This window comes from Zootoca vivipara, chromosome 4, assembly GCF_963506605.1.
Source record: "Zootoca vivipara chromosome 4, rZooViv1.1, whole genome shotgun sequence".
In the NCBI taxonomy this organism is placed as follows: Eukaryota; Metazoa; Chordata; class Lepidosauria; order Squamata; family Lacertidae; genus Zootoca; species Zootoca vivipara.
Window position 1 is genome coordinate 84,044,109 of NC_083279.1, and position 17,404 is coordinate 84,061,512.

At 45.0% G+C, this 17,404-nt stretch overlaps 1 protein-coding gene across 3 annotated transcripts in view; it reads right to left on the reverse strand.

The window, feature by feature from the left end:
- DYNC2H1 (dynein cytoplasmic 2 heavy chain 1) overlaps positions 1-17,404 on the reverse strand; it is a 151,362-nt gene that overhangs the window by 103,222 nt on the left and 30,736 nt on the right. For all 3 annotated transcript variants that reach the window (XM_060273859.1, XM_060273857.1, XM_060273858.1), the window contains 12 exons: positions 16,869-16,981; positions 16,664-16,783; positions 15,571-15,721; positions 14,798-15,000; positions 13,790-13,972; positions 13,029-13,211; positions 12,063-12,286; positions 10,944-11,059; positions 10,025-10,224; positions 8,358-8,622; positions 1,886-2,093; positions 283-412 (listed from right to left, as the gene is read on the reverse strand). In XM_060273859.1, the coding sequence (XP_060129842.1) occupies positions 283-412; positions 1,886-2,093; positions 8,358-8,622; positions 10,025-10,224; positions 10,944-11,059; positions 12,063-12,286; positions 13,029-13,211; positions 13,790-13,972; positions 14,798-15,000; positions 15,571-15,721; positions 16,664-16,783; positions 16,869-16,981 (2,096 nt within the window). The remainder of the gene's footprint in view (positions 1-282; positions 413-1,885; positions 2,094-8,357; positions 8,623-10,024; positions 10,225-10,943; positions 11,060-12,062; positions 12,287-13,028; positions 13,212-13,789; positions 13,973-14,797; positions 15,001-15,570; positions 15,722-16,663; positions 16,784-16,868; positions 16,982-17,404) is intronic.

Here is a 17,404-nt window from a genome sequence, read left to right on the forward strand (position 1 = left end):
CCAAGCAAGGAAGGAAATGAAATTGGAGTTCAGCAGAAGGAGAGGCTTTAAACAAGAAAATGCTAATATCATTTCCTGCCTTTGAAACAGGAGGAGGAATTAGAACCCACTTAAACACCTCTGACACTCAACTTAGAACTTGTCCATTTAAAATATTTATATACAGTGCTTTTTTTCTTTAAAAAAAACGTTTAGGGGACTCTCATTATTGTACTCATATTGAAATACTGCCCCTCAATGAGGCCAAACTTAGATACTGTTTATATATATATTGTCACTCACCTGTTTTAGAACCCAATTTAGAGCTTTCTCAAAATAATCCCCAATCCAGTTTTCAAGATTTTGTCTGCATTCTTCGGACTGGTTTCTTAGCCAGGATTTTATCAGTGAATTAAGATCAGTATCTTCATCACTAGAATGGGATATACCTCAGATTAAAGCAAGAATATATGTTGCCATAAACCAATACATAAACAAGTATAGGAAGAGCACATGCAGCCTCCTTGCCATGCCTACAAACAGGGGCAAATGAAGGCTAACCAACACCTGGGGCGGGGCAAACCGCCAGCTGCATACGTGTTGCGTTGCTACGTAGGACGCATGCGTGGAGTTGCTATATAGGGCGTGCAACACTGCGCATGCACTGTACGTAGCAGTTTGCCACCGGCGCCGCCTGAGCGCCGTATGGACGGTGGCTGGATCCTCTGCTCACAGCTGCAGTGGTGGCGGAGGGATCCTCCACTTGTGGTTGTAGCAGCGACGGAGGGATCCCACCGCCATCTGTACTGCTATGTACAACGCATGTGCAGCATCGCTATGTACAGTGCATGCGTGCAACACCATGCATGCATTGTACATAGCGGTTTACTGGCACCGGCGCTCAAATGCCGTATGGATGGTGGCAGGATCCTCCGCTCGCAGCGGCGCAATGGCTGTTTGTGTCAGTGAAACGAGCACTCTGTGGGGTGCCTTCTTGTCACCCCCCCAGACATGGCACCCAGGGTGCATCGCCCCCCCCCCTTGCAATGCCCCACAAACAAGCCCAGAAGTCTTATATTTGTTTTTGAATGGCAGCTAAAAAGTTTATTTAAATAAAATAATATTCCATATCATCAGTACTGAAAATTATGTTTGACAGGTTCAGAACAAGCCAAGCTATTAAGCATACGTCAAACCATGCCTTCATGTCTTAGCATGTACCAAAGCTGCTAATTACGATTTCCTGGTTTTGGATGAAATGGAAAACCATAGTTTACTGAAGACTTCCTGGCTTGTTCACTTGCTCATGCAAAGGAACAAGCAAAAAAAACCTATGTGGCAGCTATGTCTTCTTTATATCTCAGCTTAATAAACCCAACATGGCCAACTATCTAATTCAGGCATCCCCAAACTCCGGCCCTCCAGATGTTTTGGACTACAATTCCCAGCTTCCCCGAACACTGCTCCTGTTAGCTAGGGATCATGGGAGTTGTAGGCTAAAACATCTGGAGGGCCGCAGTTTGGGGATGCCTGCTCTAATTGGTGTTTCTTTGAAACCCTCTTTGAAGTTGTTAATATGCATAAGAATCCCATTACAGTTGCTGTCAGACCTACAACTCTCTCTTTAAAGGGAACAATAGGGAGAGGTCACCAATTCCATGTATGTAGTGAAGCCTGCTAAGAAAGCTTGTGCAAGAGTTTTGTGCTCATATGAGAAACTGTCTACCTTCCAAATGAGCAACAAGCAAATGGAAACAATGAAGGCACAATGGAATGAAACAATGGCTGGTTAAAATAATGTGTGCATTTTAAATTAACTTTACCTCAAATTTTGTTCAACCTTCCTTAGCATGTATAATCACTGAAAATTAATGCACATCTACCGGTATGTCAAATGTCAAATTACCTTAGGAAGATCATCCCCATTCGAGATATTGTAGCAGGAGAAGCACAACTCAAATCGTGGGTTTCAAAAACAAAGTTAACATTTGGGCCAAACTGAATTCTTTCTCCACTGGGCATAGTAAGTAGACGGTTGTCATCAAGGACAGAATTCAAAGACTCAATCCACTCGGGATCTATGTCACCATCACATATTATCCATGAAGTAACATCTATTTACAAACAGTAACAAAACATTGTACATCTCAAACTAGTCACTTTTCAGTAGGAATTCAAATTAGATTTATTTTAACATTTGCAATTGGAGTGGATACAAGGGACAACAAGTATAAATTCTGAGGAATTCCAACGTGTGGCAACTGCATGTATGAACAAACAACTAGATCAAGCCAGATGAATAGGCTCTCTCTAACCACATGCTCTATATAAATGGCTACAATGCAAACAATTCTTATTGTCACTGTCACGGTCGCCGGAGAAGGCTACTTCAGAGTAACGACTCTACACAGCTCTGCCTTTCATCTTTTATTGGTGCAGAGTATTTACAGTGCTAATGGCAGTGCTATTTACAAAGACACATCTGTTCAGCTTGAATCAGAACCTCCAAGTGGCTTTTGGCGCGTTTTGCGCCAGCATAATAACTTGGGGAGACCCATCCTCTTCCCCCGACGCCTTTTGCAAAGTTCTGGAGTTGGGGGGGACTGGCCTGCCCCCCTTCCTTTCCCCTTCCTGTCCCACCTGGGACGATGGCTCTCTTTCCCTGCCAGAGCCTTGGAACCCACTTCCTGTTTCCCCACTTGAGCTGGAGCTTTCCTTCTTTTCAGCCTCACTCGGGTCTGGGCTGGAACTCAGGAGGGGAGGGGCTTCGCGATATCCCTTGCCCCTCACATCCATCCCCCTCCCAGGCCCCCCTTCTCCCCTCCCTAGAGGCTGCTCAGGTGTCAGTGGTGACTGAAAACCTAGAAACTCCGTGCTGTCCGATCCGGTTGGTGTGAACACCTCCCCCCAGTCCCTCTGTCCCCCTCCTTCCTCCTGTGAAGAGGGAAATCCCAAAAAGTCCGTGGCCTCAGAACTGGTGGGGGTGAAAATCTGCTGCCAGTCCACCTCGTCCTCTGACTGAGTGGACCTCGGAAATGCCCATATCTCCTCCTCCGTGTCCTCAAACTCTGCTTCCCATCTCCATGGTGAACTGCTTTCCCCCTCCTGTGCTTCCTCCTCCTCCCACTCCCGTTCCATGTGCCAGGGCTTGGGCCTGTGCGGGAAGAGGTCGTGGAATTCTTCCACTAAGAATTCCTCCTGTATCTGAGTGGCTGGGACCCACTCATTTTGGGATGGCGGGGCGTCCTCCCATGCCATGAGGTACTCCAGGCCCCCCACCCCCCTTCGTGAATCAAGGATGGCCGTTGCTTCATTGAGTGGCTCCCTGCCTCCACCCTCCACCCCTCCCTCGGGGGTCTGTGCGCTGTCTCTGAACCTGCTACTTTCCCTGTACGGAGACAGCAGCGATCTATGAAACACAGGGTGCACTCTCATGTCCTCTGGCAGTGCCAGCCTGAATGCCACCGGGTTTACCTGCTGCATGACCGTGAAGGGGCCCAACCTTCTGGGTGCCAGCTTTTTGCACCTCCCTCTGGTGGGCAGTCCCTCCGAGGACAACCAAACCTTGTCCCCCAACCTGATGACCTTCCCCGGTCGCCTGTGGCGATCTGCCCCCTTCTTGTACGCTTCCTTGGCCCTCTCCAAGTGTTCTCTGAGCTGCTGGTGCACCGTCTCCAGGTCCTCTGCCCAATCCTCTGCCTGTGGGCCCTCCTCCTCCCCCTCCCTCTCCGGGAAAGATCTGAGGCCGCGCCCGTAGTTGGCCTTAAAGGGCGACACCCCTGTGGAGACGTGCACCGCATTGTTGTAGGCAAATTCTGCCAGTGGCAGGCGATCCACTCAGTCTGTTTGTCTCTGGCTGACGTAACATCTCAGGTACTGCTGCAGAATGGCGTTGACCCGCTCCGCCTGTCCATTGGTCTGCGGGTGCCGAGCCGTCGACAAGCTGACCTCCACCTGCAGGAGGTTCATGAGCCGCCGCCAGAACCTGGAAACAAATTGGCGGCCACGATCTGAAATAACTCTTAAAGGTAATCCATGCAGTCTGAATACGTGGTCAACAAACAGTTTGGCCGTCTCTTCTGCAGAGACCGCCCTGGCACACGGTATAAAATGGCACATCTTGGACATGAGGTCCACCACCACCAACACTGCTGTCTTGCCCCTGGACGACGGCAGGTCTGTGATGAAGTCCATGGACACTACTTCCCACGGCCTGTGCGGTGTGGCTAATGGCTCCAGCAAACCTGCTGGTGGTGCTCTGACCACCTTTGCTCGCTGACAGGTGTCACAGCCCCTTACATAGTCCCGAACATTCTCCCGCACCCCTGGCCACCAGAAGTGTCTCATGACTAGGTGAGTGGTTTTGTCCCTTCCAAAATGACCCGCCGTCGGGTTGTCGTGCATCTGCTTGAGGACCTTACCTCTGAGCTGTTTGGTGGGCAGGTACAGGGCTCCCCTGTAAAAAAGCAACCCCCTCCGTTCCTCAAAGTCTCTTGCCTGGTCCCTCCCCCCTCGCAGCTCTCTGAAGATGCGGGTGGTGAACTCATCTGCTGCCGTCAGTGCTGTGAGTTCCGCCTCGCTCACCACTGCTGCTCCGCAGGACCATGCTGATGGGGGGAAAATGTGCCGGGGTGCTGGTGGCAACTCCTCCTCCATGTACTCCGGCTTGCGGGAGAGGGCATCCGCCCTGATGTTCTGCTCCCCCGGTATGTAGTGGATGGAGAAGTTGAAGTGCGAGAAGAACTCTGCCCACCGTATCTGCCGCTGGTTGAGCACCCTGGCCGTTCTCCAGAACTCCAGGTTTTTGTGGTCCGTGCACACCTGAATGGGATGCTTAGCGCCCACGAGGAAGTGTCTCCAATGCTGGAACGCAGCGTGGATCGCGAGAAGCTCCTTATCAAACACCGTGTAGTTGCGCTCTGGCTGGGTCAGCTTTCTGGAGAAGAAGGCACAGGGTCTCCACTCTCTGTTGGCATCCAGTTGCAGCAAAATGGCGCCCAAAACTCTGTCTGAAGCGTCGGTCTCAACGCGTAGGGGCGCATCCTGCACCACGTGGAACAGGTTCTGGTCTGAAGCGAACACCCTCTTGAGGCTTTCGAACGCTGCTTGCGCCTCTGGTGTCCACCTGAACTTCTGCTTGCCTCTCAGGCAGTCCGTGATGGGAGCCGTAACGTGAGAGAAGTTCTTGATGAACTTCCTGTAGAAGTTGGCGAAGCCTAGTAGGCGTTGGGCATCTTTGCGCGTCCTGGGGCTGTGCCAGTCCAGGAGGGCCTGCACCTTGTCCTTGTCCATCGCTAGCCCCTTGTCTGACAGCTTGTAGCCCAGGAAGTCCACCTCCCTGGTGTGAAACTTGCATTTCTCCAGCTTCACATACAGGTGGTTCTCCTTCAGGCGCTGCAACACCTCCCTGACATCCTTCACATGCTGCTCTGGGTCATTGGAGTAAATAAGGATGTCATCCAGGAAGACCAGGCATTTCTTGAAGAGGAGGGACCCCAAGACGTGGTGCATAAAGGCCTGGAAGCATGCTGAGCCCCCTTGCAAACCGAAGGGCATGACCAGATATTCAAAAGAGCCCAGCGGCGTGAACATCGTGGTCTTCCACTCATCGCCTTCCCGGATCCTGATCAAGTTGTACGCCCCCCTCAGGTCTAGCTTGGTGAAAATCTTGCCCCTGCGTGCCGCTGTCAGCAGATCATCCACTCTGGGCATTGGGAAAGCCACCGGTTCCGTCATGGAATTGAGCCGCCTAAAATCCACCACCAGACGGCGCTGTTGCGTGTCCTTCTTGTCCACCCAGAAGACCGGGCTGCCCCCTGCTGCCTTGCTTTCTCTGATGAACCCCCGCTTGAGGTTCTTGTCGATGAACTCCCTCAGATCCTCCAGTTCCTGATCTGACATGGAGTACAGCTTGGCTGGGGGTAGCGTGGCCCCTGGCACCAGGTTGATCTGACAGTCAAAGGACCTGTGTGGGGGTAGGTGGTCGGACTCCGCTTCGCTGAAGACCTCCTGCAGGTCCCAGTACAGTTTGGGTATTGCCTCACCCCCCTTGATGTGCATGGTGGCCACTGTGGCGATGGGAGGCCCCTCCCCTGGTTGGCGCTGCATGCAATGTTCCAGACAAAAGTCCGATCCAAACGTGATGCATCTCTGGTGCCAACTGATGGAGGGGTCATGGCGCGCCAGCCAGCTCATGCCCAAGACGATGGGGGGGTCGGAGATGGTGGTGACGTTGAATGCCAGTGTCTCTGAGTGTCGTCCCACCGTCATTCTCATGGGGGGGGTCTGGTGGGTGATGCCCCCCCCCCAGCAACTCCCTGCCGTCTATGGTGGAGACGTGCAGGGGGAAATCTAGCTGCAGAAGAAGTTGGATCTGGTGCTCTTCTGCAAAGTTTCTCGAGAAGAAGTTCGCCGAGGCACCACTGTCAATTAACGCGAGTACCGTCAGGGGATAGCCATTTGGGAGCGTCAGCGTCACTTCTAGAACCACCCCTGCTCTGGGGGGGGGGGTGGGCTGTCGTTGCTCCTCGCTGTGCGGGTGGGCGGGTTGGGGCCGGTTTGTGCTAACTGTGCCTGGCTGCTGCCCCTTGTCTCCTGCAGCCAGGCTGTCTCGTTTCCCTGCTGTGGTGCTGCTTCAGTGGGGGAGGGCACAACCGTTCCCGCCCTTCCTTGCCACTCCCTGCGATGAGGGCAGTCTCTGACGTGATGCTGGGGGGAGTTGCAGAGAAAGCAATTCCCTCCTCTTCCCTCCTCGCGTCTTGGCGCCGCCGGGGTTTGAAAAGCCCGCGAGCGCGCTCCACCGATCTCCATCGGTTCCGGCTCTGAGCTCGGTCTGGGCGGGACTAGGGGTGGGCCCTGGGGTGGGGTTTGGTAATGTGGTCTGTCCTGGGAGCGTGGGAACCAAGGCTTTGCTGCGCGCGTCGTTTGTTTGTCATTCCATCTGGATTCCTGTCTCACCCCCTGTCTCACCTCTCGCCAGTTCATCCTTAACGTCTGAGTGCAACCCCAGGTAGAAGGCTCACTGGCTCACTGTGCAAATCCCACCCCAGTTTGTGCACTAGCATGGTGAATCTCGCCCAGTAGTCTCGAACTGTCGATTTCCCTTGTGTTAAGTTGTGAAGCTGCTCTTTTGTGGCTTCCATTTCCGAATCACTAGCATACATGATTTTTAAAGCTTCTAAGAAGAGTTTTGCATTCTTTATGCAATTATTTTTTTGCGCGATGAGCGGTCTGACCCATTCTCTGGCGGCCCCCGTCAAATGCTCTATAATAAAGGAGACTCTGTGCGCGTCATCTGGGAACTCTGCCGCATGCAGTTCCAGCGCATAATTTATTTCCGTCTCAAAGCCTAGGTACTCTCTCGGGTCGCCGCTAAACTTGGTGACTAGGGTCTGTCCCCTCCTCACTTGGACTAGCTGGGGCTGGGGTACCCCCCCACCTCTTGCAGCCTTTTCCTCATCCAGCTTTTTCTGTAACTCCGCCACCATCACCCTGAGTTGCTTCTCAGTCTCATCTTTCGCTCTCACCTGCTCTGCCAGTTTGTTCAGCTCCTCCCGCGTTGCTTGCGCTTCTTCCTGAGCTGCAAGTAATTGCTGGTGTGCCTGCGTTGCCAGGGTCTGTAATTTCCGCAATTCCTGTGCTGTGGCTTCGGCTTCCAGCCTCCACTGCTCAGCTTCTTGCGCACTCATCGCTGCCGCTCCAAAGTAGCCAGAAAGACTTGGAGGTTGCTGTCACGGTCGCCGGAGAAGGCTACTTAAGAGTAACGACTCTACACAGCTCTGCCTTTCATCTTTTATTGGTGCAGAGTATTTACAGTGCTAATGGCAGTGCTATTTACAAAGACACATCTGTTCAGCTTGAATCAGAACCTCCAAGTGGCTTTTGGCGCGTTTTGCGCCAGCATAATAACTTGGGGAGACCCATCCTCTTCCCCCGACGCCTTTTGCAAAGTTCTGGAGTTGGGGGGACTGGCCTGCCCCCCTTCCTTTCCCCTTCCTGTCCCACCTGGGACGATGGCTCTCTTTCCCTGCCAGAGCCTTGGAACCCACTTCCTGTTTCCCCACTTGAGCTGGAGCTTTCCTTCTTTTCAGCCTTGCTCGGGTCTGGGCTGGAACTCAGGAGGGGAGGGGCTTCGCGATATCCCTTGCCCCTCACAGTCACCATAGTCGTTTTCTTATTTACTTAGTGTCTTGTAAGTAAACACACATAGTAACACAGCTCCTCTTATGGTGATATCATAAGATTGACCAAACTTAGAATTATAATTCTATACACACTTTAATACGTACAGTATGCCTTATTTCAGAGTAATCAAGATTAGGATCTAAAAATAAAACTCCTTATTTATGAAAGCCGAGACTTCTAATTTATAGACATACCTGCTGGTTCACGTACCACTTGTCGAGCGCTGTTTGTAAGCACACCATCAGACCATTCTCTGGTGTCCATGTCTATATGGCCTAGTAACTGGCGGCGAGGCATAGCTTTGGGATTCATGGTATATTGTTTCACTACTTTGCCAACTTTCCCAAGTGCAGCCCTCAACATTCTCCAGAGCGTTGATTTGCCTGCACCACTTGGGCCTACAATAACTACCCCCATTCTCTGGCGTAGTTGCTCATACAATTCCAGAACTTTCTTGATCTTTACCAAAAAGAAAAAGTAGAAGGATAAATGTTTATAGATGTCATCCCTCAAAGAAATAAGAAGCAGATAATAAGACATTTTCAAGTTTTCATTCACCTGTTAAAAACAAAAAGGAGCATCCTTTCAGTTTTGGGTGAACAAGGCACTTGATATTCTGGATTAAGTCATCTCACGACCCAAGGAAGAAAGGAACATGTAACCAAGTTATGCCATTTAGTCCAGATCAGATGATTGCGCCCTAATTCTGTCCCATGGCCAAGCTTAAGAAAAAAGACTGAGGAATATTCACAGCCAATTAGATAATGACATCTGGGAATAGAACCTTGGTCCCTCAACCTGCCTCCCAGGGGAGTGGCACAAGTCAAATCTCTCTGCCAAGTGAAGCCTAGTTGCTATGTGTATAAAATGCTAGCCATTGGCTATAGCCAAGTGTGCCTTGGATGCCTCATTCATCCCAAACCAGAATGAAACTTCAAAGCTGGGACCCCATGTTCCTTTATCCATTTACAGTGGAAGAGGCATCCAATAGTGTGGAATGTGCCCTAGCTAACCTGATATCTAGGGTGGGAACTGGATACAGTAGGCTTCCACCGCCCCCCCCTTTTTTGCAGGGTTTGTTTTGACAGAGGGAAACCATAAGAGAAGAAAAATAGCAGAGAACAAAAGACTCCCCCCCCCCACAAAAATCTGTATTAAAAGAGGACACTGTAGGAGGGGGAAAGGAAATGACTGATCAGCAAAAAAATGTGAGTAAGTAAAGGTACCTAGTGGTTTGAGACCATGAATACAGTTCTGTCCTGGGCTAAGGCAGGTAACTTTTATGTTGCAAACAACGATCACAGGATTGTTTGCAACATAAAAACACTAAAACATAACATAACAGCAAAAAAAGGGGGGGGAATTACACACACCCATGGAAGGAGTCATCTGACTAAGTCTAGACCACAAAATTAGTTCATGTGTTCCGTTTTCCTGAGCAATGTGAGGAGGTAACTAAAACAACTGGATGCTTCTGTCACACAATTAGATAATAAAATCATTGCTTTTAGTGTCTTTAAATTGCATGGAGGGATTTTGTGTCAAGCAATTCAGATCAGATCAAGAACCGTCCTAAATTATTTTGACTCTAGTCTTACAAGTTTGCAAGGATAAGTGCCACAAGAATCAATGAAGCTTATTAAAATGTAACTTAGTAAAAGATTTCTACATTTGATTTTACATATATACATTTTGCAGATATTCATTTACATAAACCGCAAACATATTTCCAATAACTATTAAGATTTTGCCTTTAGTATTTTTATAACCACAACAGATTCACTATAAATTTCTTAAGACTTTTAGGCAAAGACCAAACTCAAGGTATTCAGTATCAGTTAGGGTTGTAGCTGATACTTACCTGAGTAGATATAATTTCCAAATTGGCCTCCTCAAAGACTTCTCGTAAAGCATTATTTAGCTCTGTATAATCTACATCCTTGAAGTCAGTACCAGGAAAGACATCTCTAACTAATGCATCAAACCGTGCACAATCTGCAAATGTAAGCTTTGACATCGTATTGAGTCGCAGTGCTTGGACCACGATATGGCTTTCATTAACTACATGGGAGAAAAGATAAGAGGATACAATTTAATTTCTTTGTGCTTCAAGATGTAAGAGAAGCACACTAGTCTGGTTCCTAGCATCACAAGATAATGCAATCCTTACAGGTGGTGGATTTGTAATGCCTTAAATTTCACGTGGAAATTCAGTGACAAAAGGATAAAAGCTAGGTGATATACTGAATATGAAAATATTCAGCAGTGTGATGAAGACATTAATTCTTAGGTTTATGCCACAACTCATAAGAAAGCTATGGTCTTTTTAACAACAAGCTCAACAACTCAGAAAAAATTAGCTAATAGTTAATGCAAACCCACTGTGCCAAGCACTGTCTACTGTTTGACAAGACGCCAGAGATTCAACAAACTTCCTATTTTTGATATTTCCCTATGACTTCAAAAGACATTAGGATTCCTGCAGCCATGTGAGATAATACACTACTGTGAAGCAGCATCCAACTTTGGCTCTTATTTGAAGCAACTAGGTTCCTGAGAATGGAACTAGGAATCGAGAGCAATGTGGGTATTACCAGCGGTCATGGTAATATATCAACTCCGTGTGAACTTGGCCCCAGCTCTTCCAATGACTGTGGGTCAGTTGCAGGATTCTAATTGTGGGAAAAAAGATTTTACATCTGCTGATAGAAAGATTCCCACAAAAACAGAATGCTTGAATTTGAGAAGTCATATAAAGAAAGACAACATCAAAGTTTTACCTGTCTTTTTCGTTCCATTTTTTTTCAGCTGCCGAAGAAGGTTCCCACATCCCCTCAGAACAGTCTTCAGTGCTCGCAAGCCCCAATCATAATGTTGCTGAGGTGTCAAGAGTTCCCTGATTTTTTTAAAAAAAGTCATATTTTAATGCTTTCTCCATGTACAATCATTGATCTACTTCCCTTTAGTACTTGTGAAGAAATCAAAAGCTTTTATAGAGCAACGAAGAGATGCAGAACCAGGGGCTAAGTTAGAACCCAACATTAAACCATGGTTAACTCCACTGTCAGAAGTGGTATGCTTCTATTATTCCTGCATTGCAGAGGGTTGGACTAGATGAACTCAGGATCCCACTCAACAATTCCATGGTTCTATGATTCTGCATGCCAGTTGCTAGAAACCCCAAAAGGGGAAGAGTGCTGTTGTGATATGGGCTTCCCATAGGTATCTGGGCTGGACACTGTCAGAACAAGACGTTGGATTAGATAAGCCACTGGCCAGGCTCACTAACTATAGTTCATCTGAAACCATAGTTTGAAACTGGATTATGAATCTCAGCTTGCATTACCTATGGCATATTATGTCAAAGCACATAATGATCGTAATTTGCTGTGTCACTCTGTGCCTTCTGCCTCAATGGCTACAAAGATTAAAGGGAAGAGCAGCTAGAAAATGAAACTAATAGCGTAGCTAAGAGACATTCACCAGCACTTTCACACAAATCTATCTCTAATCTCTCTACCCAGCAATCGGCTCCTTTCTCTGTCCATACCCCTCATTAACAAGAGTCTCCAATCCAATTCCCAGATGTAATTATTACAATAACTTTATAATAGGGGTGGGGAGCCTTTTTGGCTTATGGGACCAGAATCTTCTCCCCCCCCCCCACTGCATGGGTCAACTTTGACAGGGGTTGATCCAGCCAATCATCTTAATGACAACAGGTGATTGACAGTTGGGTGAATGACAACAGGTGATTGACAGCTATGCCTGTAAGATTTTTAGTATTCAGGAATAGCAAAGTACCATATGAGGTGATATTGAAGAATTAGCATGCATCCCAAAGAGCCAAAGTTTATATTTTCTAAATGGACTGCCTGGAGATAGAAAAAAACACCTACCTTGCTAAATTAAAAATATCCACTAATTTTCTTCCCAGAGTTTTTGCATCTTTGAAACCTTCTGAATATAAAATCACTTCTGCAATGAGTTCATTATCAGGCCGAGTCATAGCAACGGGCCTAAAAAGTTGTTTGAGATTGTCGGGCAATTTTTGTCTGCCTCCATAGCCCTTTCCAGCAGGATTCATTGTGATAAAAATTCCAGAGTTGTGATCCATTTCAACCTGACATTTAAAAAATGCATTCATGAGGGACTTATGAAACAATTGTATATCTAATGACCGTTTGGCAAAGTCCCCATGTATTCTCATTCCCAATTTGCCAGAAATGGCAAGAAACAACTCTACCCTGAAGCTATATCTTTACATCTTCCTTTAAAGCACCAGCACCAGCCACTGACCCAAACAGGACATTGTACTAAACCAGGCATCCCCAAAGTGCGGCCCTCCAGATGTTTTAGCATACAACTCCCATGATCCCTAGCTAAGAGGACCAGTGGTCAGGGATGATGGGAATTGTATTCCCAAACATCTGGAGGGCCAAAGTTTGGGGATGCCTTGACTAAACAGTCAATTGCTCTGATCCACTGGTGCCAAACAAATACATTTTAGACATCTATCTAGTTTTTATGTTCTTTCTCTTTATGAGACCCTTCTAAATATAATTGTTGACACAAACAAGCTGAAAATTCTAATTACTAAAATCCTTTGAATTATACTAGTTTACGGTTAGGACAATTCTTTGACCTTTACAGTTTTTCTCATGCAAAAAAAAAACCAAAAAGAGGTTTTGTAAGAAATTTAGAAGAAAGGAAAAAGTAGATGGGCTCCAAGGATGATTCTTTCAGTCATTAAGATCCTACAGATAGAGTGTCACTGCAAGAGTACAGGAACAGACAAGGTACATAACCCAAAATAAAGAAAATGGCAGAACTGTTGTAAAAGAGGATAAAATACCATACTTTACCTCCTTTCCAAGTAACTCACACACAGGTTGGTGTTTCTTTAAAGCATGTTGAATTGTCTGGATCTGCATAGATACAGCAGACAGAACAGCTTCCTCCAGCCGGTTGAACTCATCAAAACAGCCCCAGGCTCCACATTTCACTAAACCAACAAATATTCGCCCCATAGATTTCACATCAATGCCCTTGAAATAAGAATGTTAGTTAAGATATGGAACCTTCAGTATTCACTTTCCTATTTGAAAAGTTTTAATAAATATATTGAAGGGGGGAGTAATGGCACTTGAAAAATGCATTAGGGCCTATTCAGACATTGCATCCCTCTCCCACTCCTCATGCATGGGGGGATTAGTTTGCACACAGGTCTTAGTTTTGCATACTTCCTACGCCACTCCTGTCACTAAAAGATAGCACACAAATTAGGAGATTCTGCCTTAATTTGCATATTGGCTCTGTGTTTCCCTTTCACATGCTTACAAGGAATCAGAGATGGCACTGGGGGAGCAAAAGGAAGCATGAGAGCCCAAGACCCACTATTGATTCCCTCACACGCAGAGGTCTGCAGCGGTGGCAAATACTGTCTGAACATTGTTATATTTATTAATAAAGTAACATTATAAATTATTGTTAATTCAGGATAATTTTACTTTGCTTTTCACAACTTGGCTTCAAAAGGGACTTGCAAAAATATAGCATTAAAAATAAAGCAGCAGTAGTTTATAAAGGCCAAATCCAGGACTTTGAATTGAATATGCTGCCTCACCTCATCACAGTTAAAAACTAAAACTTGTCTTCCAAGTAGTCCTCCCAGAGCCTTTACAGATTCTGTCTTGCCAGTTCCTGCTGGACCATAAGGATTCCCTCCGAGGCCCATCTTCATAGCTTGAGTAAGCGTGAGGTAACACTTATCAGTTAATGGTGTGTAGACAAGCTTTGGCAAATTACCCTAATGACATAAAGAAACATATCTTATCACCCAGCACAATAAGATCAAATTTAGAATCCTAGCTCAATCGTACAGATGTAAAATGGACAACAGAACTGCAAGCTCCAAATAAGTAATAATCTATGCTTGTCAAATATGAGGGAAACCATGCAAATGTGCATAAGCCTATCTTTCTTGAAGTCTCCCACAAATCTGTTAGCTTGCCATGGAAGTAAGGAAGCACACCATGAAGTGAAAGAGGTACCTTTTGTACAGGTGAAACTCGAAAAATTAGAATATCGTCGAAAAGTTCATTTATTTCAGTAATTCAACTTTAAAGGTGAAACCAATAGAGGAGATAGACTCATGGCATGCAAAGCGAGATATGTCAAGCCCTTATTTGTTGTAATTGGGATGATTATGGCGTACAGCTGAATAAAAGCCCAAATTCACAATCTCAGAAAATTAGAATATTAAATGAAATCAATAAAACAAGGATTGCAAATAGAACAATATTGGACCATATGTCATATAGTTGGACAGTGCATGATTAAAAAAAAGCTAAACAAAAATGGCTTTACAGTTGATGGGGACCATGTTATCAAGAGCAAACACAAATGAAAATAATGATCCATTCATTCTGGGATACAGGAGTCAAGAAGTGTTTCAAGCACTTCAGCTAGTGAGCAAGGATGACTATAGTTTTTGCTCCCCTTAAATAATATGGAATGTGCTGTGAGGGGGGGGGGGAATGGGGAAAGCAGTAGTACAGTATTTCTGAATGCACGAAAAATGCATGATTAGGAGATCCTGCAATAAATTTTGAAACTGAAATGAGAACAGTACCTGATACTCATAGGTGTACTGGAGTTCAGCATCCACCATTTGAATGTAGCATTTTTGATCCTTTAGATAAAACCTGAGTTGCTTCTTCCAGGCCCAATCATCATTGCTCTGCACCTGGGCTTCATTTAGCTGCCGCACAGTATCAATGTTATGAATAACATCAAGAATAAGAGCTTTAAGCTTCAGCTCAAGGATCCCAGATTCTGAAGATAAATAGTATTATTTCCAGGAGACCATTAAGCAGACCATTAAAAGTTTAAAAGCAATTATATTAGCCTCTTATTTATCTTGTTTTATCCAGTCATTAGCTTCTCATTTACTCTTACAAATGAAATGTAACAAAAGGGGGGAAAGTGTAACAATGTCACCCATTATATACAATGTAACTATTTAACAGAAGATGTAATTTTTTTAAGGATCTGAATTTAGAAAAGCGAGCAGCTTGCCAAGTGGCTTGTTTTATAGTATTTATTTTTAATAATTTTATTATTTATACTTTGCCCATGTGGCTGGGTTTCCCCAGCTACTCTTCTGGTATACATTGAATGGTTTGCAATACAAAGCAGTCAAAATGAAATACTATGCATTAAATCACATACAAAACAGTTCTCGATTACAGTAAAAATTACAGCCATACAAAATTACAGCCCTCATTCCGATTGTACAATTAGAGGTATAAAAGTATTAATATAATTAGTAACAGCAAGTGTGCTTCAGTTATGAGAAAATAATTTCAAGCCTGGGGGGGGAGGCATTGCAATCCTCTTTCATACCTGTATTGCCTGAATCTTCTGTATTAGTGTCTATGCTGGTGTAATGCTCCAATTTAGCCATCAGTTCTAATTCTAACTGTTGCAAATTACCCTCTTTGATTGCACATTCAACATCTTCTGTGAACTGAATTTGTTCAGCTAAACAAATAATCTATTGGGAAAACAATATTCATAAGCAAGAATGAATGTATATGTAATTCAGTGATAGATGCTTAAACAAATCTTATTACTTTATTCAGCGTTAAGCAAACTGCAAATCCACACTACTCCTCTGCTAAAACATTGTTTTCGTTTAGTCGTGTCCGACTCTTTGTGACCCCATGCACCAGAACACGCTAGGCTGAAACATAGTAATACACAAAGAGCACTTCAAGTAGCTGGTTAACAATCCAATGTACCGTATGTTTTTTTAAGAAGCAAATTGCCTTGAGTTCAATGGGGCTTAGTCCCAGCTAAAGGGGACTAAGTCATTCAAAAAAAATCATATGGAAATAAAGCGTTATGATTATTTGCCTGAAGACAGTAATAATCTGGAGGTTCAAAGAGTGGATTGAGCTGCTATGCAACAGCTACAGGCTACAGGCATCACCACTCAGGCTGGAGTAGAGTGACTCAAACAGGCAGCTCTTGGCTGCAAGCTGTTGTAGCTCACTGCACCACTCACAGAAGCACTAGGAGTTGTTTGCACAACTAGGAGACTTCAATCCTGCCTGGGGTCTGCTGGGGTTCTGGGAACAGAAGGTGGCAGTGCAGTAAGTTTATGGCAACGCCCTCAACTTTTAGGTTTCCATTAAATATTATTTAAAACCAGTCCAGATGAAGCTTCAGTTACTATTGTGCTTCTTAAAAATACAGTGTTCCAACAAACAAAGGTGTTCTCACCTTTACCAGAATTTTCTACCAAAACTGTGCCTGACCTTCAAAGATAAATGAATAAAATCCAATACAACTATATGTTAACCACAGCCTGTTAGCTTTAATTCAAAGTGCACAAAAATATTATTTCTTTTCAAGTCAGATATTCCTCCAAATGCAGTCTCTCCTTAAACAATTTTAATAACTACCACATTGCAAAAGAAGGAAGAAAAACTACCTGTGAGGGGAAAAGTGATGGATCAATTGAACCCTGAGTTCTTTTCGCAGCAGTTATGCAGTCACACAGTAATTGTTTCAATGTTTCTTTCATCACCGAAGAAAGTTTGTTTAGCCAAACCTGGCAAATAACATAAAAGGAAACATCACAAATCGCGCTTACTTCTCCCAGCTTGTGTTATTATGTTTGGGGTCTACTTTCTTACCTCAACATCATTTGATAGGAGGATTTTATTTTTTAAAGGTACAACTTCGCCTTCTAAAGATTTCATTGCAATAATGTTTTTAAAGTCCTCATCAAAGCTCACACTATGAATTCCTGTTAATTAACAGCACAATATTCAATTAATGAAGCATAATCTACTCCATGTTATTAGATTACAATAAAGCTTTTATACTACAATACTATGTTTCTTAAGAGGATTCAGAGTCTAAATAAATGTGTTTGTACTTAATGACATAATTTTATTAAAAGGTTCGTCATTGTTATATGCATGCATGCATAAATGTCGACGATTATTATTTTTTAAAAGCAAGACTTCTGAAGAAAGATGTTCATCAGCCTTCTGCGGCTCAGGGGTTATACTTGAAGTATTTTCCAATATTTCCATATCAACTGCTAAAAAGGAACTCTTTTTTATTTGAAAGTGACAATGATTGTAACTAAAGGTGCTTTGAAGGCTTCTATTGCCAGGAAACTAAGAACTCACTCCCAACTGTTCCTAGATATATGCAGGCTTGT